We start from the raw sequence: 25,962 nt of genomic DNA, 5'->3' as shown, positions 1-25,962 counted from the left end.
ATCGAAAGCTCTCAATTAAAAACTGTGGAAGTGCATTTAGAACACTAAGTTGAGAGCACGCAATAAGCTAATATGCACTAAGCAATAAGCTTGACATGCGAATAATAAGAAGAAGATGTATAATTTATTAGTTTCTGTATGCAAAATATATATGTTTGTCGTTAAAAAGCTTTATGCCAGTTCTTGCTGCCGCCACCAGAGAAAAATAACACACACCGGTGACATCATGATCGGTGCACAGGTCCATTCAAAACCCGCTGCTCCTCACTGTTGAAATGATATCCCCAACAACTGTTCCTGATTTCAGCATAATTTTTCGGGAGAGTTTTAAAGATAATATTGTGGAATTTTTTTCCGCAATGTAATGTAGAATCTTACATTTCCCGGAGATTTAGATAGAGGATACTATGCAGAACAAACTTGTAGAAGATTATAGATCAATTGACCTTCGATACACTATCGAATTCACCGTAGTTTATAATTCAATAAAACTTTTACTTTAATATCATATTTCAAATTGAGTTTGAAATCGTACCAACAATCAACTCACCAATGTATTCAAATCACGCATAACTCTATTGCTTTATAAACCCATTCTCTAGTCCCACATGTGCCCACACTAATTCAATAAATCCCAAAGTCACCCAGGAGTCAATTCCAAGAACGGGAGCATCAATTTTTACACCTACCTTCATCATGCAACTGCTTGGCGGCACATTCCGCACACTCGGCACATTCGGTACAAACGGTCTGCTGCTGCTGCTGTTGTTGCTGCTGCTGTTGTTGTTGTTGCTGCTGCTGCTGTTGCTGCTGCTGCTGAGCTGTTTGTCCTGCCCCACCACCACCGCCGCCACCTACTCCTCCTCCCCCACCGCCACCACCGGCGGTGCCAGTTTGGGAGGTCTGAGTGCCGCCGCCCGTTTGTTGTCCCTGCTGACCGGCAGCAGCCCGAGCGGCCAACATGGCCGCCCGTTGCTGCTGTAGCCGCTGGATAACTTGGAGCTGCTGAATGTGTTGTGCACCGAAGACGTGCCCACCGAGGGCGCCGCCGAGCGCATTGTCCAACAGCCCACTGCCGTCCTTGTAGCCCTCGGGAGGACTAAGCGTGGCCTGATCGACAAACTCGATGGGTGGAGCAAACTTGGGACTCTGCAAAAAAAGAAGAAGAAGAAAACAATTCGTTAGGCATCACTCGTCGGGTGACAAATTAACGTGACTGGGAAAGCGTGACAAACTACATGGTTCAGGGGCAACGTGCGCGATGATGATGTCGACAGACGGCGACGACGACGACGACGACGACGACGACGACGACGACGGGTTCTTTGTTACGGTAAATTGGAAAAGGGTGCAACTTCCTGCTTCTATTAACCGTGTGCTCGTCGTCGTTTTTGTTGAGACTAGGTACTGGAACTACCGACCGTTTCGTGCGTCGTTGGTCGTGATTGCAGGTAGAACTTTCATTTTCGATATGGTCGTGTTTACTCATGTGTAATCGATGACTAAATGGGGGATAAATCAAACCGAAGAGAGCTCAAGCGGAGGAATTCTTTGTAAATGGGTGCGGAAGAGCTGTTATTGTACGAACGGAAGATTGAATGGTAATCGTTTAAAAGATGTTGACGAGTTGAATGTTTCGTGGAAAATTTATCCTACCTAGAACTATCCGGATTCCCAATATTGCTATGCTTTTATCATCCCCATAAGGTTGTCAATGATCGGGGTTTTTTAATCTAAAATGCGTTTAAAAATTATGGATCAAATGTATAAAATTTGGAAGTCAGATTTTCAGGTTTAAATATTTTAAACATTCTTTGCTTTAAAAGTTAAGTCCGGCTGCAGGAGATCGTTGATACAATGTTTTAAAAAATTTGTATATTGACAATCCTGAGATATTTTAAGAATAATATTTATTAATGATCATGGCTCTTCGCTGATTTTTTCAGGAATTCTAGAAATTTCCTGAAGCTTTAACAATTTCCCAGAAGTAGGCTAGATAGAACTCATTCCGCAAAAATAATGATTTTGGAATTATGAAATGATTAGATGTTTTGATTATATTTTGTATTCGAAAGTTACAAGACAGATGACGCTGCAATGTATGTATTTGACAAATAAAACCATTCAAGTACTGGGACGACGTTTAGAGGTCAGAAATCGATCATTGATGCCCTTTTTTGAATCAAATACTCCGTTAATTTACATCCACTGGATTTTTTTTCCTCTGTTCGGGACCTAACACTACTGCAACCAGTAAATTGATCGATTGTAGTATATCCCGTGTCCTTAGTTTAGTGCATGTCGTATTACTCCATCACTATTGAGAAATGATGAAGCATTCGATTTTTTTACAGTTGCCACTCTTGCATTTATCGCAAGGATCCGACTCTAATTGAAAGGTTCCGCTATTTATACCCTTCGGAGTGTTGAAACACCCTCCAAAGGCGCGTCCCTTTGTCAGTCAAAATTGGATTCCTTAGCAACAAAATTAAAGACACCGATAATGACCATGCATCAGAACCCTAGTCTTAACCACTTCAAACTAGGGAACAATGAATAGAAGATTAGGAATCACATAGGGGAAAAGATGGCTTCGGCAATACCTTAACCTATTATCGTCAGGGGGTAAACAAAGTCCTAGAGCACTCAAATTTGGCCAATAGTTGCTCTGAAACACAATGTATCCACATGCCAAAATTGAGCTCTCAAGGACGTTGTTTACCCCCTGACGATAATAGGTTAAGGTATTGCCGAAGCCAACTTTTCCCCAAGATGAAGACAACTAACTCATTTTTTTGACGTAGGACTACGTCTTTCGGGAAGATGGGAGTACACTTTATGAAAACCGACAAATGAAATTATGAAAGATTTTGAACGTTAATAACTTAGCTGCCCCTGGACCAATTTCAAATAAATTATCACCAATCGATCAGAAACATTTCTACGCAGCGATAACAATGCTTTGGACTGTTAATTATCAAATTGAAACTATTGAAAAAGTGGTAAATTTCAAGCATTGTCCAAAAGCTTCGACATAACTAACAAATCCACCATTTACGTACATGCATATGCTGCTTCCCCAACACAGTCATCAGAGAATGGTTATTAGATGAAACAAGTCGAAGTGACATTCGCCTCCGATCTTCGGGCGTGTACGAATAGGGAGGATGCAATTGCGGAACATTTTGCTGCCAATTCAGAACCACACGCCCCCAACGACCACACAAAATGCTCTCCGTTTTTTTTTCCTTGTATTTGTTTTCCGTGCTGAGCACCAATGCTACCTATAGCGACTATAATGCTGCCCACACCTGAACCCTACCTATCGACTCATCAACTCATCAACCGAGGACCAACGGATTTACTTCCATTGCGAAGGAATGCGTGATCAGAGATGTTATGCCTCAGAACATCCCGGTGGCGCCGACTGGGATTGAACCCAGGTAATTATGCTTACCTGAGTGAGAGGTAATTACGCTTACCACTACACCACCGGCACCGCAGCTCTCCAGAGTTGTAATTCTATAACCAAATTTGGAAGCAGGGGATACTCTATATAAGTTCTATTCTAACTTTTTTTTTCTGAAATGACTTTTCAGGGCCACCAATGTTACGTTGGTGATAAGTTTTAACCTCCGAAACCATACAGAGTGCGTCCCTGTTGCTTCAGAGCGTAGACGACATCCAATGAAGTGGTGGTTTTGCGTTTGGTGTATTCAGTACAAGTGACGGCATCATGGATCATAATTTATAGGAACACTTTCAGTACACCTCGGGTTTCCTTGTAGATCAGACCGGAGATACGCTTGACACCACCACGACGACGGATGGCAGGCCCTGGATGTTATCACGGAGAATTTCCCAATATCGACAAAGCTGCATCATCATGACCGAGAAAATATGGTACCGGCAGAGCTGGTTGTCTATATAACAGGTTGCTAACTACGCTTTTAGCTTACCCACCAAGGTGGTCATTCTTAAAACAGGCCTGATAGGACTAGGAACTGTAATTAATAATAATTGAAATATCAAAAGAACTAAAGTTGAAAAGACGCATCTGTGTCACTTGATAAGTTATACATGTAAACCACACAAATTCAAGAAATATAGATTATTTAAAGTTTAAAAAAAAAAGTTGCTTTTAGCTTAGTTTCGATTCACCCGTTCAAAGACAAACATCAAGCAGCAATGACTGGTCGTGGCAAGGGAGACAAAGCTCTTGGAAAAGAAGGCGCCAAGCGTCATCGGAAGGTTCTGCGTGATAACATCCAGGGTATTATCAAGCCTGCCATCCGTCATCTGGCTCGACGTGGTGGTAGCGTATTTCCGGTCTGATCTACGAAGGAACCCGAGGTGTGCTGAAGATGTTCCTAGAAAAATCCGTGATGCCGTCACCTATACTGAACACGCCAAGCGCAAAACTGTCACGGTCATGGATGTCATCTACACTCTGAAGCGACAGGGACGCACTCTGTACGGTTTCGGAGGTTAAAACTTATCACCAACGTAACAAAACGGCCCTTTTCAGGGCCACCAAGTTGATTTCAGAAAAGAGTTAGAATAGAATTTATATAGAGTAACCCATTCAATTTGTCACTAAACTAAATTTATTCCGTTCCACTTTCATAAACTGAGAAACCCTCATCGTATGCATTCTCCTGCTGCGCGACATCTTCGAAATCGTCCGAACCGTTAAATCTAGATAGAGCTGGAACTAGGGCGTAACAGCTTTTGTAAGCAATGACTTCGCTCGAAGATTTCTAGGAATTCAAGGCACTCCCACGCAAAACAATAGAACCATCGGGTAGGGGAAGTCTTCCTCTACCGGTGGTGATGTTGATTTGCGTGGACAAGCTTTGATTTAGTAGAAATTATTGAGAGAAGTCATTGTTTACAAAAGCTGTTACACCCTAATTCCAGCTCTATCTAGAAATAATACAGAGTACAGAGAACATAGACTTAAAGTACAGAGAGTACAAAAGGAGAGGAGCCAGTTTCGCTACTTGATAGCAAACTACTTATGATGGGAGGAGTCTGTGTACTTTACCGGCGTGTTCAAAAAGAAAGGCAATCACAATTTCATTTGTTACATGCATGAGGCATGTAACAAAAAGTGTGTTGGTGAGTTCTTCGGCGTGAATGTTCCCGAAAAGTTCAGTATTTTGCTAAAAGCAAATGCAAAACAAACCAATTTATTGGCATATTTGGGCAAATTTTGACCTGTGTGATGCCACCGGAAGATATGCTGGTCACAAATGCCGTGCCAAACTGATTTCCTGCGCAAGTGATATGTATAAACGCGAATAAACACGAGGTCCAGTGATTATAGCAAAGCTTGCCATAAAGAAACCATCACAGTTCAGGGTCACCACAACTTTCTACAAAAGAGTTGAGTTATGAAATTCACTTAATTCCAAAATAATATCCCGAACAACAAACTAGAAAATCGAACAAAAATATCGTAGTCCTACGTCAACAATGCGGTCGTGTCTCCAACTTTTTTCCTTGTTTCAAGATCATCCTCGGTAGACAAAGCCGAGTCTTGTCACTATCAACAAGGCATAAAAAGTAACAAGGACTAAGATTTGTTCCTTGTATTACTGAAAAATCCTGTTCCCCTAGTTTGAAGTAGTCACGTGAGCTGACGAAAATATGTGATGAAGTGACAAATTTGAGCAGTCTATGGCTGCGCAATGCACTGAACGGTGTTCTACTTCAAATGTGTTGACTGGAAAGCAATGTCTTGCCGACGCAGTTAGTGGGGACATTTTGAATGAAATTAAATGCCTTGCCTCTGTAATTAATACTATGGACGCACGTTTGCCGTCCCGTCCCCCCCCCCCCCCCAGCCTAATGGGCGAATTGAACAACAAAAACTACCGAAATAACAACGATGCCGCCGACTCCGGTTGGAGGGTTTTGGGCGACAGGAAGGTGTGGAAAGATGATTGGACGGAGTACGATGCTCGAAAATCGCAACATCTGAGCCAGAAAAAAATGGCTACAACAACAACCACAATAACAAAAACAACAACAGCAAACATAACATCAACCACAACAACAACAACAATTTTGGCAACAACAACAACAATAACATATCTAACAATTATCGAAAAAACAACACTAACCGTAACAGTTTCTACAGCAGTGTTAGTCAGAATAGAAACAACCTACTGCCACCTGATCGAGAGCTTCTTGCGGCAGCGAAAGATCGGTTTTCCAGGCCGCCGCAAGCTAACTATCGACCCACAATGCAATTCCAACGAGGGGAAATCTTAAACCCCTACCCGGCGTGCGATGTTGTTTGTACGAAATTGACGCACCCCTTGGAGGAAGACAATGATCCGGCAGACCCCGACATTATCCAGGACTTGACAACTTCTCTACATCAAGGAGAGTCACTCGTTTTTTCTATAAAACTGACACGCTCAATAGAGGAAGAAAATAACGAAGACCACGACACTTTGCAGAACGAAACAAATTCGGAACATGGATCAGGGGTAAATAATTTTGATAATAGTTTTATGAATGACAAGTTACCATCAACTTCTTCATCTAATCTTCAGACCAGTACAGAAATTTTGGTATATTGCCAAAATGTTAACCGCATGAAAAGCGCCGGTAAAATGAATGAAATTAACCAAAATATATTAAGTTCTACTTACTCTGTCATAATGGCTAATGAATCAAGTTGGGATGATAGTGTGAGAAGTGAAGAAGTTTTTGGTAACAATTATAACGTTTATAGAGACGACCGCAATTTTCAATGGTCTGGAAAAAAAAATCGGGAGGTGGAGTATTAATAGCGATTTCGACCCAATTGAAGTCAGAAATTATTATGGCTACTACATTTAAAGAATTCGAACATGTATGGGTAAAAGCGCAAGTAGCAGATGAAACTCATGTCTTTGCTTCGGTATACTTTCTTCCGAACAATGCTCATAAGGACAAGTATGATAAGTTTTTTGACGTATTTAGGACTACGTCTTTGATTTCTATATGGGGGTACACTTTGTGAAAACCGAACGCCAGGGAGGCAGCTCCCAGAGATGTTATGCATGTTGCCGGTGGCGCCGACTGAGATTGGACCCAAGCCTGCTGGGGTGAGAGGTAATCACGCTAACCACCGGCACCGATATCTATCACGGCGAATGAGAACGACCCAAATTTGAGTTTAGTTATCTCAGAAATAAGAAATAAAGTGCAGGAACTCAGCGATGAGTAAATTTGCCTCATGTTTTCCCAGGTTTTTCCAGGATTTTCCAGGGAAAAATTCCCGAATTTGAGAAAAGTAAAGATTGGATTCACTCAGTCTATTGGTACTACTCCGAGACTGAGTAAAATTTTCGTCAATATCCTCATTTCCTGGCAGATTTTTTAGGTTTTCCACAGGAAACCATGAGACAAATTTACTCATCGCTGAGTCCCTACACTTTTGGCGATTACTCACTTAACTCAAATTTGGGTCGTTCTCATTCACCGTGTACGCAAAAGGAAAATAGCCAGTGTCGCTACTTGATAGTAAACTACTCATAATGGGAGGAGTCTTTGTAGCTTTTATACCACTTGGTTGCACATCATTCTGCTTTAACCTAAAAAGATATAAAGCAGCGCTGCTGTCTGGTATCAGCTCATTGTCACTTCGGACGGCGTGGTCAGCAATAGCAGCAGTAGGAAGGTGCTTAGTCCACTTTTCTATAACCCAACAAGCAACAATTGACTGGTCGTGGCAAAGGAGGTGTCAATCGTCATCGCAAATTCTTCGAGATAACCACCATCCGTCTGGCTCGCCGTGGCGGTGTCTGACGCATCTCCGGTCTGATCTACGAGGAGTGCTGAAGGTGTTCCTGGAAAATGAGGTCCGTGATGCTGTCACCTACACTAAACACGCCAAGCGTAAGTGGCCATGGATGTCTTCTTCAATAAAACGGCCCTTTTCAGGGCCATCAAGATTACATCATTAAAGAGTTGGAATAGAATGTATCTGTGCTTGTTTGTCCATATTCAGAACCACAAGCCCCCAACGACCACACAAACTTGGAAGCAGGGGTGCAAGTGATTTTGATTGATTCTCGTAATCAACTCTCTCTTTGAAAAAGATTACTACAAATTTGGTACGCCTACAATTCGAAAACGGAAAGAGTTGAGATAGTAGATATTTGATCAATTGAAAGAACTTAATGCTCTTCACATTTATTCCGTCCACTAGCGGTTCTACGTCAAGCTTCCGTTCGTACCCCTAGGCACAGACTCTTCTACTTTTGGAAAAGCGGAATTTTTTTGTCTAGTTTACCCCCTGAAGTGAAAGTACATATCTAGATAGAGCTGGAATTAGGGCCTAACAGCTTTTGTAAACAATGACTTCTATCGATGATTCCTAGAAACTCAAGGCTCACACACGCAAACCAACATCCTCATCAGGTGGAGAAAGACTTCTCCTATCTGATGGATATGTTGGTCTGCGTGAGCGTGCCTTGAGTTCCTAGAAATCATCGATAGAAGTCATTGTTTACAAAAGCTGTTTCGCCCTAATTCCAGCTCTATCTAGATATATATGGGGACTTTAACCAACGCAATGTTGACTTTATTTCTGATATGGACAATGAAAGCATCTTACTTCCAATCGTTGGGGAAAATGAAACACTCCATTTCATTTTTGATAAAATTGCATATTTAGGTCTTAAGAGATGAACTAGCCTATGGCTAAAAATATCTCTAATAAAGAAAAAAAAATATTTAGGTCTTAATCAAATTAAGTATGTGAAAAATCAACAAAATTGTTATTTAGACCTTTTATTAATAAATACTTATGAAGATTTCTGTGTGACTGAATCGTTTAGTCCCATACGGAGAAATGAAATGTTTCACACAGCAATAGAATATTCTTTATTCGTTCACATAAATGAAAGAACATTGTCGATTGGCAAGCAATATTAAGAACTGCAGGAAATGTTGAATGTGCAGTTGACGTATTCTACAATGTGTTGCTTGAAATAATTCTTGAAGAAGTGCCAACTAAAAGAAGAAGACGTCAGAGTCATTCAAAACATCCAGTTTGGTACAACAGGGAACTGAAAAATTTAAAAAATCGAAAGCAAAAAGCGCACAAATTTTATAAAAAAAAATAATAGTGAAGAAACTTTGGCATACTATTTAGACATTTGCGATCAGTTAAATTTGGCCGTGAATATGGCATTTGAGGAGTATAATTTAAAAAGTGAACTTGAAATAAAATCTTGTCCTTGGAAATTCTTCAATTAGGGTTTTTGATCTAATTTCCGTCCTACTAAGCACAACCTGCGCTTTACCTCTCTTTTCTGAACTAGTTTGAACAACAAATGGAATATTTCTGTCTAAGATGACTTCTAAATTTATTCACCTTTCCATATGTATCGTTGGATATGATAAAGAGTCACACATTATTGAGATATTGTTAAAAATCTAATACTGCTTATTGATTCTAAATTCGTTCTACGAGTTTCAATTCCGTCCAAACGCATTGAAACGCCATTAGATTTTCTTCGTCCTACGGATTAACGTTGAAAAAGAGGATTCGCTAGAAGCGCTTCTTTTGTTTTGAGAACAATGAGCGTAAATATTCATACAATGCGCTCTAATAGGATTTATGTTGTAGCTAATGAACTAACGCATCGGAACAAACCTATTATTTATTTGTGCATGGTGACATGATTGATATTATTGATCTTTTCTGATCGATAGAACGGAAATGGACGATTACGACGAAGTAGCACTCTACCCTATGTGAAAACCAAATTAAAATCTGAGAATTTTCCATCAAAGATGCATTTGGACGACAGGGTAGGTGAGAACTCGGATGATATATGCAATTTGTTTGCAAATTTCTTCCAAGAAATCTATACTACGTTGAAAAGGAAGAGGACTGTGACCGTGAATATTTTGAACCTTATCCAGAATTTTCAAGTGACATCAGCTTAAGTCAAATCAAGGTTCATGATATCTTAAAGGGTTTAAACAATTTAGATGCATCTAAAGATCCTGGCCCTAACGGTGTTCCGCCAGTTTTTATGAAAACTTTAGCAACTGAACTTACTGCTCCATTATTATGGATTTTCAATATGTCACTGGAATCCGGAAACTTCCCTAAAATATGGAAAAACTTGTTTTTAGTGCCTATCTTTATATCGGGCAAAAATTCCGACATACGTAATTATCGTGGTATAGCTATAATCTCTTGCATTCCGAAACTTTTCGAGGCGATTGTGAATGAAAAACTCTTTCTTCAAATTAAAAAACAGAATAACTACTATTCAACATGGCTTCTTTAAAGGCCGTTCAACAACTACGAATTTGCTCGAATTAATTAATTATTCCTTGAATACAATGGATAACGGAAACCATGTAGAAGTGTTGTATATAGATTTCAGCAAAGCGTTTGATCGAATTGACATAACCATGCTTCTTTTTAAACTTCAAAAAATGGGAATTCATTACGCACTCCTCAAGTGGCTTGAATCATATTTAACTGACCGCCATCAAATAGTAAAATACAAAGGAAAGACATCAAATCCCGTTGATGTCACTTCTGGAATTCCTCAAGGCTCCTATTTAGGACCGCTTTTATTTTTCATCTTCGTCAATGACATATCTTTCATTATTAAGAAATTGAAACTTTTAACCTATGCTGACGACATTAAACTTTTTTTGGAAATAAAAGATGTCAAAGACATCATCACATTCAAAGAGGAAATACAGATATTCCATACTTGGTGCCAAAAAAGCCTGCTACAATTAAATACCGTTCCGATTCAAATTTCGGACGATTCAAATTTCGGACACTTTCATTTTTAATTAAATATTACATCCAGTTAGAAACAAAGTAATAATGTTAGATGATCGTGGAGGGCACTAGTCAAAAAAATTTAAAATTTACAAGACATGTGGATCATATTCGACCGAGATAATCAACTTTTAAAAGTGTCCGAAATTCGAGTTTAAGTGTCCGAAATTTGAATCGGCACGGTATAAAAAAATGTAACTCAATTACACAGCAAAAAAATAATTTTGATGTTACGTCAAAGTGGATGCACTACAATCATGTCGAAAATATAGTGTAATATTACTTGCTAAAAAGGACAATCATGATTAATACAATGCATGAACTGACATTACGCTGCTTTTACTGCATTTGTTTATTTATGTGGTCATAAAAATTACATGAAATTTTCGACATGATTGTAGTGCATCCACTTTGATGTGATATCAAAATTATTTTTTTGCTGTGTACCATTAGTAGAAAACAAACCCTACCCGATATAACAATCACTTTAGGAAACCATATCGTAGAAAAGTGTGATAGAGTCAGGGATCTAGGTGTTATTTTGGACTCAAAACTTACTTTCACCGATCATTATATCACAATTATTAACAGAGCTAACAACATGCTTGGTTTCATAAAACGTTTCTGCTATAACTTTCACGATCCGTATACGATATGTAAGATCGATATTAGAATATTGCAGCATAGTTTGGTCTCCTTTTTCAATCACACACGAAGAAAGAATAGAGTCCGTTCAAAAGCAGTTTCTATTGTATGCACTCCGCAAGTTAGGTTGGACTGTATTTCCTCTGCCATCTTACACAGCTCGGCGTATGCTCATAAATATCCAAACATTAAAAAAGCGTCGTGAATGTGCTATGATTTCTTTCGTAAACGATATCGTATCACGTCGCATTGATTCTATAGAACTATTGTCATCCTTAAATTTATATACACCATCTAGGCATTTACGAAATAAAAATATATTTGCTACAAATCGTCATCGTACGAATTATGCCAAATTTGGACCCTTGAACCAAATGATGGATACATATAATAAGCACTGCGATAACATTGACTTTACAATGACAAAAACCAAATTAAAGCAATATTTAATTCCTCGCATAACGTCAGCTAGAAGTAATGTTTTAACTTGTTCTCAAGACATATTATAAAAATAAACAAAGGAAAAATTGAAAAAATAGCTCTTAAGACAACAATTGTAAAACGATCTACACTGATTGACGACAAATAAATAATAATAATAATGACTAGGAATCGGTGGTAGATCTTACATCCCGTAACGTACCACGAAAAGGTGATCTACCCACGTTACGGGGCATCCACTGGATTGGTCTATCCACGTAATTGTCTACTTCATGTCTATCCGGATAATCCGAAAGGTTACTCAGTGGCCTTCAGTGCTCATTTTCCGGTCACAAGTCCGAATTCCTTCTATGAGTCTTCTAGAAGTGCTTTCGAAATAACCGCATAAATTGCCTACTTTTACGATTGATCTGGGTTGGTTCTCCTTTTTTCTGTACTTACAGGTACCGCAATTGAAAAAAAAATTAACATCACATCTCCGAATTTTGCAGCTGCATTTGAAAGAACTGGAATATCTAATAGAAATGCGAGTATGATTTTGGAAACAATCATTGAAGGCAATCACACGAAGTCATCCAACACACCTGATTACGCTATAAATTATCAGACCGTTCGCCGTTCCCAGCAGCGCCGGTGGTGTAGTGGTAAACATTATTGCCTCTCACTCCAGCAGACCTGGGCTCAATCCCAGTTGGCGCCGCCGGGATGTTCTGAGGCATAAAATCTCTGATCACGCCTTCCTTCGGAAGGGAAGTAAAGCCGTTGGTCCCCGGTTCATGAGTTGATGGGTCGATAGGTAGGGTCCAGGTGTGGTGGGATCTGCCCCCTGACGTCGGTAGCATTGGTGCTCGGCACGGAAAAACAAGATCGACGGAAATCAAATCAAGGGGAAAAAAACCAACGGCATCGCGACGATGCACTTTGCCTGATACAGGAATCTGATCTGTCCGGGTGGGTACATATGAGCCGTTGAGCTAAGAATCAAATACATAGTCCCATTAGCCTAGCGAATCGACCGTTTCGCGAGCTTCAGATGCTCGAGAGGTATAATTCACATCAATTATGTTTTATACGATGTTTCTCGTGTGTTCCGCCTACAACGACCGGCGACGATGCGGGATTACCCGCCTTGTAATAAGTAGGCACTCGTTAAGTTTTTCCGGTTTTCTCGTCGCAAAAAGCACTGTCGGTGGTGGCTGGCTACATAGAAACCATATGCTGTACACCGTACAGACAATGGAGTGCATTCCCGACATTTATCGATCGCAATTCCGACTGACTTGGTTGGGAAATGCTGGACCTGAATGGAAGATTTCCCCCTCAGACGTCTGGGCGACAGTACTTAATCATGTTGCTTCATTTGTGCAAGGTAGATCTATTACTTGGAAAGTCAATCGGAGCGTTAATTGCAGTGCACTGGAGAATAGATTGATTAATATGGGTTGATTGATGAAGAGAAGTAGAATTTCAATCTATAGTCCATACACATGCACACTGAATCAGTGCACCCATCCCCGGTAGATGAAATACTAAAAAAGTTAAATCCATTCAAATCAAAGGGTTTTCCCTTCCCCATTCACAGCGTCCCTCACCGAAAGCTTTTTTCCTTCTTTCCATGAGTGGAATCGCTTGTAAGAACTTGAACAAGTGAAAAAATCCACATGAATAGTGCTTGAAACAAATTAAGAGGCATATTCAATATTGAGCCAAGAGATCGTCATCACCGCCATCGCCGCCTCCACATGGTGGAACTTTTGATGAAAGGATAACTCGTTTCATCACATTTTCGAGTGCCGGTGCTTAGCGTTCCATCGCGGCTTGACTGGAAAAAGGATTACGCGATGGTGGTTATATTGTATAAGGTGTTGCTCTACTTCGGCCATATGGTGGTCATTTCCGCCATAAGCGTAAAAATTATATAACAATCAGCTTCAGCTGTACGTTCTTAATATGGTGTGATGGGGAAATTTCATAGGCCATAATTGGAACACACCGTAAGAGAAACGTATAGTCTTGACTGGTACATCTACCCTAGAATAGTTGCATGGAGTTGAAACGAGTGATGTGTAGGCAAGAGTATCATTATGCAGATTCGAAAAATTATTTAGAATGCTCTCAGTCTACAACTGTGGAAGTATCAAAAAAAAACTCAGCGTTGAAGGTTTCCAACTATAATCCAGGTAGTTTCACCCTTCCCTCGGTCATGGAGGCTGACGTTACTGAAGTAAAGGGGTATGTTTAGTCTTTTAATATTTGCAACTATAACGATATTTCATAATGCTTCAGTAAGCCTCAAACGATTAATTCTTGGTTTTTATAGAACTTCCTTTACGGAATCGGCTGCTTTTTGCAGTCTGAGCTTAAATATTTATACTCCCATTTTGCCAGTAGTATTTCTTTTTATTTGACTATAATTTTCGTTATTAGTAGGGGAATTTACATAAAGAGTGTTCAATAAAAAATGAGAATGATTTCAGTGCCGTCCAGTGCTCTTGTGAGAGCATCGCGACTAAGTTGGGCCCCTTCCCCAATATTCATTGAAGTTGTTTTTTTTGAAGAATTTATACATTATGTTTAAAAAAAATACTGAATTCGTTGAAAAAATTGTCATTTTTTATTGAACACCCGTTATTCTCGGCAGCCTTAGCAGTAACCATCTTTCTATAGCCTTTTTCTCTAAGGAACTCACACATATGCAGTATTGGTTTAATTACAATCTTTTGCTGCCAGCTTCGCTAACAATTTCAGTCGAAAGAATTGCCAAAAACTGTTTTGAAACGCTTTTACAAAGCTTTAATCTTCTCTAGTGAGAGCGACTTTTGTAGGCAACATCTTTTTATTCGGTAAACTTTCTATTTGAGCTGCGTGTCAAACAGCTGTGCTTTCATCGGCAACTCGAAATCAGCAGCATTTTGTCGTGCGTGTGTTTCATTTAAAAAAAACCCTGCTAGATTGCTTTTTCTCAGTGATGAAAAAATAGTCAAATTGAAGCTGAAAGCCTAAATAATCGTTTAAATGCATTCAGCGAAGTGTTTTCGTAAGAAAATCCAGTGAAATTGGCGTTTCAATTTGGGTTGCCGAAAATAGTCTGTCATGCCGAAGCCATCATTTCCCCTAATTAAATAAGAGAAAAATTTACGTTTATGTGTATTTACTGAAATACTGAAAATTGCCAGTTTCGCGCGTTTCTGAGAGAACATGGCAAATGAGAAAACGAGTGGTTGTTAGTTTTTCGGTCATATCTCAAAAGCGGTAAAATAATCACCAGGGGAAAAAGAGTTTTCTAGCTTGAAAACAAAATCATTAGACCAATTAACATAACCCTGACAATGGTTTTTCCTAATTTTCCAGGATATTGATAGCTGGAAAAAAAAATTTGTTGTGAATTTTCGACTTGCCTCTTCGAGCGATAAACCGATGCAGCGCTCCAAGGATCGCCACGGTGCAGAAGTTGTAGAGAAGCTCTACATGAACTGCCTTAGTGACACAAAAATGGCTACGAAGCACTTTGTTGGAGGAGCCTGTTGCCTTTACGATACTGGAACGGTCCACAAAGATCTACCCCGATGTTGAGAAAGGGCATCGTTGGAGTAACTCTTTCTGGAAGCAGATCGCCCATGAAGCTACAAGGATTACAGCGAACACAGCTTATATAAGAGTGTACTAATCTTCGAACCAAGTTTCGAATACGAATTGGCCAGAACTTTTCCCGGAAACTTGCTACAAGCAACTGAGGTCCAGCGTGTAAATTTTTCAGATGATAATATGTTACAATTGACTTGGTAAGTTGATGCCGGTAGCATTACAGTATGTTTCCTAGTTTCAGTTCGAATTCTAAAGATTCCGACGACGAGAATTGAAGCATGGTTTCGTAGGACTGAATTTGGTGCAACCTGACCGTTTCTGGCTACTGCTGCGATGTCTTTTGCGAAAACTTTGACTCATGGCGGTTGCCGGGCTTATTGTTATGACTGAAGCGACGTAGAAGAGCAACGATACGAACGAGCCGGAAACGACGATAAAATGAAAAAGATTTTATTTGGTGAATGCACCTGCGCCGGTAGTGAAAAGGATCTCTCTTCCAGTAGTTGAGCCAGTAAGTCGACGGATGTTTGTTCCGTTATAGGAAGTCAACGCCGTGTCGGTTGGCTCAGCTCGGACCACTTCACCAAGATTATGAGTCTTGCAGCTGTGTCGGATAGATTCCACTGGTCTTCCACGGTGGAACCAGTGTAGGCTTATCTTCGAGTTTGTTCAAAAGTTTTACCTTTAGCGCTGTACTGGTTTGAACCTGCTGGTAGAGATGGCTCAACAGAAGTTTTGAAGAGATTTCCAACCTTGGCAGACAAATACGTTTCTGCTTCATTGAATCATCAAGAGGTACTAGTTTCGACTTGGCGGCCAATTGATATACGGCAATCTTCCCGTCGGTCGAAACGGTTTTCAGATAGATGCAGGCCCCATTGGCATTCTCAGGAGGCATCAAAGAAGTCGTGTAATTCATTTGATACGCAAACGGGTGCGGGTGCTCCCATCTAGGAATGGTGATCGATGCGAGTCCATGTAAACCGTTGCGGAACTCCAACCAATGCTGCTGTTGAAACTCGTCTAATGGATCGTCCCAGGATTCAGACGTTCGCCAGAGAGATTGGACATAGATTTTAGCAAGGACTATCACCGGACCAATCAACCCGAGTGGGTCGATCAGTTTTGTTGGTTCTGACAGCACAATTCGTCAGGTTCGCAATTCCTGTCCTTCTTCTTCGTCGTCGTCACCTGTCAGCATATCATCCGCATCTTGAGACAACTGATCAGCCCCTGGCGGTTATTTCGGTGGTTATTACGATAGTTTTGAGCGATTCCGAAGAGGAGAAACGCCAGAGAATACGATACTGTGGAAAACCAACACTTAGAAAAAATCATGTAAATTTAGGTGCTCTGAGAGTGACATATACGAGCGTCAATTTTGACATAAATTTGAGTCATTACAGACGTGAAATATAGCTCAATCACTTTTCGTCGAGCAACGAACTTTTCAGTCTCGGAGCACTTAATATTACATTACATGGTTGTTTACGTCTCATCTTTTATGTCAAAGATGGATTCCGTCACGTGTAAGATTAGTTATTTCTAAGAGTGTAGATAATAATCAAAAACTCGTGCGTCCTAAAACGAAGCGAAATATCCTGTATGATAGTCGGCGCCAGTGGTGTGTGTTAAGCGTGACTGCTTTCTCACCCCAATGGGTTTTGGTTCAATCCCTGCCGAGGGATTTTTCTGAGGCATACAAATCTCTGGTCACATCTTCCCTCGGAAGAGAAGAAAAGTCTTTGCTGTCCCGACCCATGTGTGTTGAATGGGTGCGATATCCTACGCAGGTATGTAGAAAGCTACCTTCCTGCACATTCGATTGCCGTCAATGGATGGCAATCGATGTCCGTCGGTGATTGGCACTAGATTGCGGAACAGGGACTGACGTTATGTAAAGGAAACAAGAATATCCTGTATGTCATCCTGAAACATAGAACCCACGTCTGATTAAATGATACTCCGTTGCCCGACCGTGCTATCAGCTTTCACCACACCATGCTTCATCGATCATCGTAAGATCGCTCGTCCCCTCAATCGAAACCACCCACTTCTGCAATAAGTTCCCAGACTTTGGTATCGTTTCAAGGCGAACAATCCAACCCATAGAGCCAGCCGCCACAACCATTATTAATCCTAGGGTTGCTCCAAAAGCGTCAACCATCGATTTCCGTTCTCTACACTGTGTCCCCGTTCTGAAAATACCCATATTGTTAAGTGTTTGAAAGATTTCTTATAACCAGAAGTCCTATAACCAGTTGGATTCCAAAATGGCGTCAAACACCTTTCCGGCCTTTACACGTCATACGAATATTGTTGAGTACCGGCGGAGTGAACGGACTTCTTATCGATAGACACCCGGATTACACGGTTTCAGGGGCATCATAGTCATCATGCGGCCAGCAACTCAAAATCCGCCCTGCCATTTTGGACTTCAAAATGGCATCGGACACCTATTTTTGGACAGTACTCATCGGTTCCAATTCGAAAATACAAATATTGCAAGGTAAACAAAGCATCCATATTTAAAAAAAAACCCCTCTCCACTTGGCTAAGGGGCTACCTTCTCCTTTTCTATGAGCATAACACGGTAAAAAAAAACATCATGTTCATGTAAAGTGATTTGCTGTTGAATTTGCACTACTTGTCAACCATTGCAATTCGATGGGCAAATCCTTTGGAAGAGATCATATCGAACGAAGCACGATGAAACCAACAGCAAATCACTTCATTTTAGATTGTATTGCACATCGTTGTTGATGTGCTGCACTTTGAACTCGAATTTTCAACCATACTGATATAAACAATCTAAATTGGTAGTTTAAATAATTTTCACTTGGATTTAATTTTGGCTGAAAATGGATTTTTTATAAATATAGAGTCTTGCTCATACTGCAAGCCTTGTTATGTGTTATTCAGATATGACCATATCTTATTAAAGGGTGATACGGTCAAAATTTGGTCATTATCAACTTGACGTATTTCTTTCAATTTTGCATTTAAAAAACCTGAACACCCCTCATTTTGAAGGTGTGTGTGTGTAGAATGTTGCTCCTATTTTGATTTTGGAATTCACTCTTCAGTTGTCAAAATGCCTTCCAAGCAAGAAGAGCAGCGTATCAAAATTTTGCTCGCGCATCGCGAAAATCCGAGCTACTCGCACGCAAAGTTGGCAAAATCGCTAAAAGTTGCCAAATCAACCGTTACAAATGTAATTAAAGTGTTTGGGGAACGTTTGTCGACAGCCAGGAAGTCTGGATCGGGGGGAAATCGAAAACCGGAAGCCGCTGAGACGACAAAGAGAGTTGCCGGTAGTTTCAAGCGAAACCCTAACCTCTCTCTCCGAGATGCCGCAAATAAGCTGGGTGTATCGTCTACAACCGTGCATCGAGCCAAAAAACGAGCCGGACTATCGACTTACAAGAAGGTAGTGACTCCAAATCGCGATGATAAACAAAATACGACGGCCAAAGCGCGATCCCGGAGGCTGTACACGACGATGCTGACGAAGTTTGACTGCGTGGTAATGGACGACGAAACCTACGTCAAAGCCGACTACAAGAAGCTTCCGGGACAGGAGTTTTATACGGCAAAAGGAAGGGGAAAGGTAGCAGATGTTTTCAAGCACATGAAACTGTCAAAGTTCGCAAAGAAATATCTGGTTTGGCAAGCCATCTGTACCTGTGGCTTGAAAAGCAGCATTTTCATAGCTTCCGGGACTGTCAACCAAGAAATTTAACGGAAAGAGTGTTTGAATAAACGTCTGCTGCCTTTCCTGAAGAAACACGGTTGTTCCGTACTGTTTTGGCCGGATTTGGCATCTTGCCATTACGGTAAAAAGGCCATGGAGTGGTACGCCGCCAACAACGTGCAGGTGGTTCCCAAGGACAAGAACCCTCCCAACACGCCAGAGCTCCGCCCAATTGAGAAATACTGGGCTATTGTCAAGCGGAACCTAAAGAAGACCAAAAAAACTGCTAAGGGCGAGCAGCAGTTCAAGGCAAACTGGCTTTCTGCGGCGAAGAAGGTGGACAAGGTGGCTGTACAAAATCTGATGGCAGGGGTCAAGCGTAAGGCCCGGCAATTCGGATTTGGAAAAGCGGAAGCCTAACTGAATATTTTTCCTGAATTTTATACTAATTGAACTTGAAAAAGAAATTTAATTTGATTTTTTAAATAAACGATTTCACCGATTTACACGCGTTTTCCCTTGACCAAATTTTGACCGTATCACCCTTTACTACCATGATCACATGTTTCAAAGTGATATTGACCAACATCGCAAGGCTTTTAGTAGAATCAAGATGACAATTTGACAATGTTTTGTAATCGAACTTATCTGAATAATACAGTATTATTGAAAACAGCAACAATTTTGTATTACTCACGCTCTAGAACGCAAATTATTTCGGGTGTAGATGGAGAACTATTGCATTTTTTACTTGACTTCATTTGTTGTTGACTTGCCATCTTCGCGAGTAATGTTTATCATGTGCGTTTTTGACATTTGCTTTCAAAAGCAAAACTAATCAAATTCAATGGATGAAAACAGTGGTGCCGATTCAAACGATAATCATTTTGATTTAAAGGTGTTATACAGTACATATTTATCAACGACAAATCACTTTGTTTCAAAACGCAAATAACTTGAAAATCAATGATAAATCACTTCGATTCGTAGTGCCGCATAACAGACTAAGTCAAGTGCAAAAGCATTTGGATTAGATGTGATAACGTTTCACCGTGTAAGGTGGGTCATCATGATCATTTTTTTTTCAGAAAAATGATTTATTGGTTCCATTTAGGGTCCCAAAAATCTAAGCAAAATTTAGGGACGATTGGTTGTAGCCCGGCTTTCCGCATTGCGATTGAAATGTGTATGGAAAAACCTACTTTTTTTAATTTTCATTCCTAGGGACCACCAGTTCCTAACAACTTTGCCCTAGGATGTTATAGCTGCTCAAAGATCGATGTTTCGAATTAAATGTCAAAAATCACTTTTCCTGCCAACACTGCCCAATGAAAGTTAGATTCCAAACTGAAATAATTTCAGAGTTTCTTATATTATCGATTTGGTATATTAAGATGACTTATTCTAAAACAATAGCTGTATGCGAAGAGGGCCTTACTACTCCCTCCCCCGCCGCCTCTCTCATGTCAATGGAAGTAAAGTTACACACTGAAATAACTTCGGAGTTTCCCATCTTCTCGAGTTGGTTGTTCGGATTGGTTATTCAAAAACATTTGCAAAAGGGAAAAGCATTTTCTTCAACTCCTCCCGAGATGCAGTACAACAGCAATATTTGCTTCAGGTGATCGAACAGCAAAGAAAAGACTACCCTAATGGTAGATTATATTAAACCGAAATATAATCATTACAATTCTAAATGTTAAGAAAACGTCTGACGTTGTAAATCACCAAAAGAGTAGGGAAGGCGGAGTACACACTAAGATTTTTTTACAGGAGTCAGTGTTTTTTACTGGGTTTTTAAATTGCTGAAAAAGTCGGTAAAAATTCAAATGACCGTTATCCGTAAGGAATCAATGAAATCTATCATTTTTATTTTCTATCATTAAATGGGGTTTACAGAACTAAGTATGTACAAGTTCAGAACAATTTTTCTCATTAATAAATTTTCCACAGATTTTTAAACTTTTACCGAACAGTTCCGCAATTCAAAAACTCGGTAAAACCGTACTGACTCGATTAGTGTGTAGGCACTCATTTTCAGACTGCTCCTATGAGATTGAGCAAATGATTTTGAATAACCCATCCTAACATACCAACTCGAGAAAATGGGAAACTCCAATATTATTTTAGTCTGTAACTTTACTTTCATTTATATAAGTGAAGGGGTGGAGAGGATACAATAGGTCCCCAAAGAGGGAGGCAGCGGGGAGAAGGGGTGTAGTATACCCCCTCTCCTCCACCTACGCATGTGATTTAAACATCCATACATGCAAACATTAATGCATGTAAACTTCCTTTTCACGTAAACTAGCAGCTTGCAAGAAATGTTGTTAACATAGGTGGACTGTTGAATACAATATATGGAATATTGCATGACATGTGTCATAAATTTACACGATCTATAATGTAAACTTGTATGAAATATGACGCTCCATTTATGTGCATCAAAGTAACGTAAATTTACACTACGTTTTTAGCTGTGTATTGTTTTAAAATAATTCATCTGAACATATCCAATCGATAGGATAAGAAACTCCGAAAGTAGTTCAGCTTTCAATGACTTCCATTGGTACACCGGCAGTGTATAGACATTCTACCACCGTACTTCCTTTTGGAAAGTTTTTAGATACTTTCTGGACTATACTTTGACATGGTACGTTGCATGGTTTAGAGGTGGCATCACTGGTGCACAAAGTAGTAGTGAAAAAAAAAAAGAGGATCATGTGGAATCCAAATTTCAAGTGTTTTTGGTGGAAATTATTGAAAAAAACATATGTAAGGTTTAAATAAGTGTGGTGACTAGTGGATTATTGCAAAAGATGAGTGCGGGAAGTCCCAGAAAGGCATGAAAAAGTAAAAAAAAAAAAATACTTAGAGCAGATTGTGGAGAAAAAAAAAATGGCGAGAAGCAGAATGAAACGGATGACTGAACGATGGTGCAATGCGAAGAGGAAACAAACGGTTCCGGCCTTTGCATAAGATGACGAAAGACGCATAAAGGAAGAAGAAGGAATGGATGGTTTGTTCCCCGAAAAGGAAAAAAAAAGGAAAAGATAAGTACTAAACATTTTTGGTTTGTTTTGAGTTAATGGTAATAAAGGTGATGGATAGCACAAATATATCAAATTGAACATTGCATTGGGTCATAGGTGGCATTGATTGATTCTCTTCGTCGACTTTATCTTGAGTACAGAACCGTATATTGGGATGGTTGTCGCAGTGAATACTAGATAAAAGCTTATTTTATAGATCGGTTGATGAAAACAGCTCGGAATGTTTTTACATGGCCGACCGTGGGGATGCAAAGTGAGAGTCGACGAGGAGAGTCTGTCAGTGTTATATACTTGGAAACTAGTGCGGTGTTCAGCTTAATATGAATGGGGTAAATGTATGATTATGGGATCTTGTATCAAGGCTCGTGCATAAATCGAGTACACGCACGGGGAATGCAGCTCAATTTTAGGTTAGGTTTACTCGCTATAGGGGGTGGGTTTGCTCGGGATGGGTAGGGTTTTACTCGGGTTTGAGTGGATGTCGATCATGTTCACGGAAAATCTATAGCAATGTGGGTGACATTTGATTGAATTTGGGTGGAATTTTGTTCATTTATGGGTGGACACACTTTTGGTTTTTTTTTTTTAGTAAACTCTAAATTGAGTAGAAATTGTGAGCTTGTATAGAATAATAAAAATAGGCGAGACAACAACCATTTGAAGCGTTTGTTGTAATGCAATCTAGGGTAATTTTTTCTTTTCAATTGCCAGATTTAATTATGGTAAAAATTTAAGAGAGAAGTGGGAGTCAAACAGTGCTGACAGATAACCGATAATATTAAAGCCATTTTTTGATACTTAGGGAGCAAATTGAAAACGGAGGAACTGGTTGTACATATATGAAACACATATAGATTTTTTTTTTTTTTTATTTGAAGGGAAAGCATAGATGGAATAAAATAGAGTGCATTAATGGAGAAGTGGGATTTAAAACTTGTCATTTAAAAAAAAAATGACAAACAAAAATATTGATGCGATATGTATAGCTTAAAAGGGATGGCAGCACAGTAAAACAGAAAATACTTATAAGCGAAACGTTTTTCATTTTATGTTCAATGAATTGAGGCGCGAACTGGGTAAGAATGACAAATCACATAAATGGCCCACGTGATTGGATTCATAATTACATACTACATAAAACACTATTTTACAATACAAATACGAGGGAAATAATCATAGACATTAAAAGTTAACTGCGCACTAGGAGCAATCGACTACATTCAACCAGAGGATTGATCCCCGTAGGACGGGTCTATGATCGGAGCTACTACACCAAGCGCGACATAGCTGCTTGTAAAGGATTCAGTTGGACTGATTTGGTGAGATTGTTCCTTTTTTCTACTTTTGTCTATTTAAACTTAATTTCTTTGAATGCGTATCGTTTGGAATAATTTGATTCGGATGAGACTCTTAACTTTTATTTTTTTACATTGTGTTTCAATCGGTATTCTTAAGAACTTCACAAAATAAGGTACCAATATTTAAATTGAGCAGCTCGACTAGCCTGGTGGCTGCCGCTTTTGCTTACTGAGTAGAAGACCGTGGGGGATCCACATTGTAAAGATTCCCTATTGTCAGCTTTTTTACAGACTGGAGTTGTTGTTTGAACCATTTAGTTTATCAATTTAATTTATCTGTATAACAATTATTCACAAGCATTCTTCCAGGTTAATTCAAGAATAAATTGTTGATGATAAATCTTCCTAATATTCACACTACAGTTATGACCCGATCCTGTCAACCTCTCCGCGCATCAGACTGTTATTTTTCAATAATTCCACATAATTGTAATTTCATACCTTTCTCCTTCAAGATGAATGGTACACATACTTTGCTAGCTGACAAAATGGGGTCATTGCTGTATAACACTAGTTTACAAAACAACATAAAAAGTGTGAACTTTAGTGGTTGACCAACGTTTCTAATGCAAAATCCTACGCTGAATTCAATGCCGTGGTCAGAAAAAATTAAAGTAGAGCCATTTTTGAGATATACAAAAAATTTGATTTTTTGAATTTTGGACAAAAGTACGATTACTAAAATGTCAATATCTTTAGAAATAGTGCACAATTTTAAATCTTTTTTTATGAAAGTGAAGCTAAATAAATTTGCTATCGTTCACTAAATATTATGTCTTAATTAAAAATTTAATGTTGAAGTCATTTAAAAATTTACAGCATTTTTTTTTTATTTTTCCTGCGAATTTTCCATAAAAATCTTGTTTTAATCAACATTTTTAATGGGATAAAAAGATTCAACAAATCATTCCATAATTTATTCTTAAAGTCCATTAAAAACTGGAGAAAATGAGCCTTTAATGGATGAAATCGGTTGGAAATTGTCGAAGTTCTGAAATTTTTTGTAAAATCATGGAAATTGAATGTTCCAAGATTGGCCGTTGTCCCGCTCCTAGGTTCATGCACCACTTCCAGTAAGCCTTTCTGCGGACGTGTACGCATACGGTGCATTTCACTAACACTACCAGCTGTCACGCAAAATTAAATGGGATATTTTCAACAATATATTTTACGCTAGTGTTTGTGAGACCGCTCGGCGAGAACCTAACGCAACCAACTCAATTTGACAGCTTTCTTTCTTTAACATTGCTTAACGATGTATACGACAAAACGTGAATGCAAGTGTAAAAATGATCCTTGTTTTGTTACGCGTGTGGCAACTATATATTTACAAAACCGGTCAATTTCACTGCTTCGTTGCAAACTGCATACAGGCTTTATTTTAAAATTGATCCTGGAGACTTTGACAAACCGTGGATTCCAAAAGTATTATGTAGTTCGTGCAAAACGTGCTTGGCTAGGTGGATGTCAGGCGCAAGGTAAATTGATTTTTTGAATAACTTTCATATAAACAATTTATGTACAGCATGGTAGTGCTTTGTTCTTTCCTGATCGACATTATCTTACTTCATCTATTTTTGATAAGTGTTAATGTCTTACTTACTAACTCACTTATTTGTTATCTGTCAGTCGCTATTTGTCCTTTGACACGCCCACCATATGGCGTCGACCGTTTTGTCATGCAACGGATTGTTATTTCTGCTTGACAAAAGTTAAGCAACAAGGACGTCACAAAACAGTTGAGTATCCACAAGTGGCTTCTATGACAAAACCTGTTCCACATTCAAGTTCGGTCCCGTATCCTGTTTATCCAAAGCGGAAACGAGCGCCCTCTGTTGAATCGACCGTTACAAAAAGTGAGGAGGAATTCAAGGAGGAATGCGAGGAAGACTTCGAGGTGGAATTGGAAAGAACCCCAAAACTGTTTACACAATCCGAATTTAATGATTTGGTGCGAGATCTCGACTTATCAAAGGAGAAATCCGAATTGCTGGCATCACGCTTGAAAGAACACAACATGCTGAGCAAGGAGGTCAAAATTTCTTGTCACAGGAATCGTCACAAGAAATTTGACAAATATTATTCTACAAAGGACAAGGCATGTTTTTGCCATGACGTAAACGGCTTGTTTGAAGAGTTTGAGGAGCCATATGATCCAGCTGAATGGCGTTTATTCATCGATAGCAGCAAGTTGAGCTTGAAAGCCATTTTACTGCATCAAGCGAATGAGAAACCTTCTATTCCATTAGCTCATGCCGTTAATATGAAGGAAACGTATGAATCAATGGCTCTATTGCTCAATTTGATAAATTACAATCAACACAATTGAAAAATTTGTTCCGATCTTAAAGTGGTTGCCATGTTGAC

At 39.4% G+C, this 25,962-nt stretch overlaps 1 protein-coding gene across 1 annotated transcript in view; it reads right to left on the bottom strand.

Moving 5' to 3' along the window:
* LOC135701285 (uncharacterized) overlaps window positions 1-25,962 on the bottom strand; it is a 194,180-nt gene that overhangs the window by 158,969 nt on the left and 9,249 nt on the right. Inside the window, exon 2 of the mRNA XM_065222026.1 lies at window positions 690-1,149. Coding sequence (XP_065078098.1) covers window positions 690-1,149 — 460 coding nt within the window. The remainder of the gene's footprint in view (window positions 1-689; window positions 1,150-25,962) is intronic.

The sequence above is a fragment of the Ochlerotatus camptorhynchus genome, unplaced genomic scaffold, assembly GCF_037179485.1.
Source record: "Ochlerotatus camptorhynchus isolate MF236.1 unplaced genomic scaffold, CSIRO-AGI_Acam_v1.1 ptg000153l, whole genome shotgun sequence".
Classification (NCBI taxonomy): Eukaryota; Metazoa; Arthropoda; class Insecta; order Diptera; family Culicidae; genus Ochlerotatus; species Ochlerotatus camptorhynchus.
Note: the sequence above shows the minus strand (reverse complement) of the source record. Positions and strands in the feature narration are given on the sequence as shown.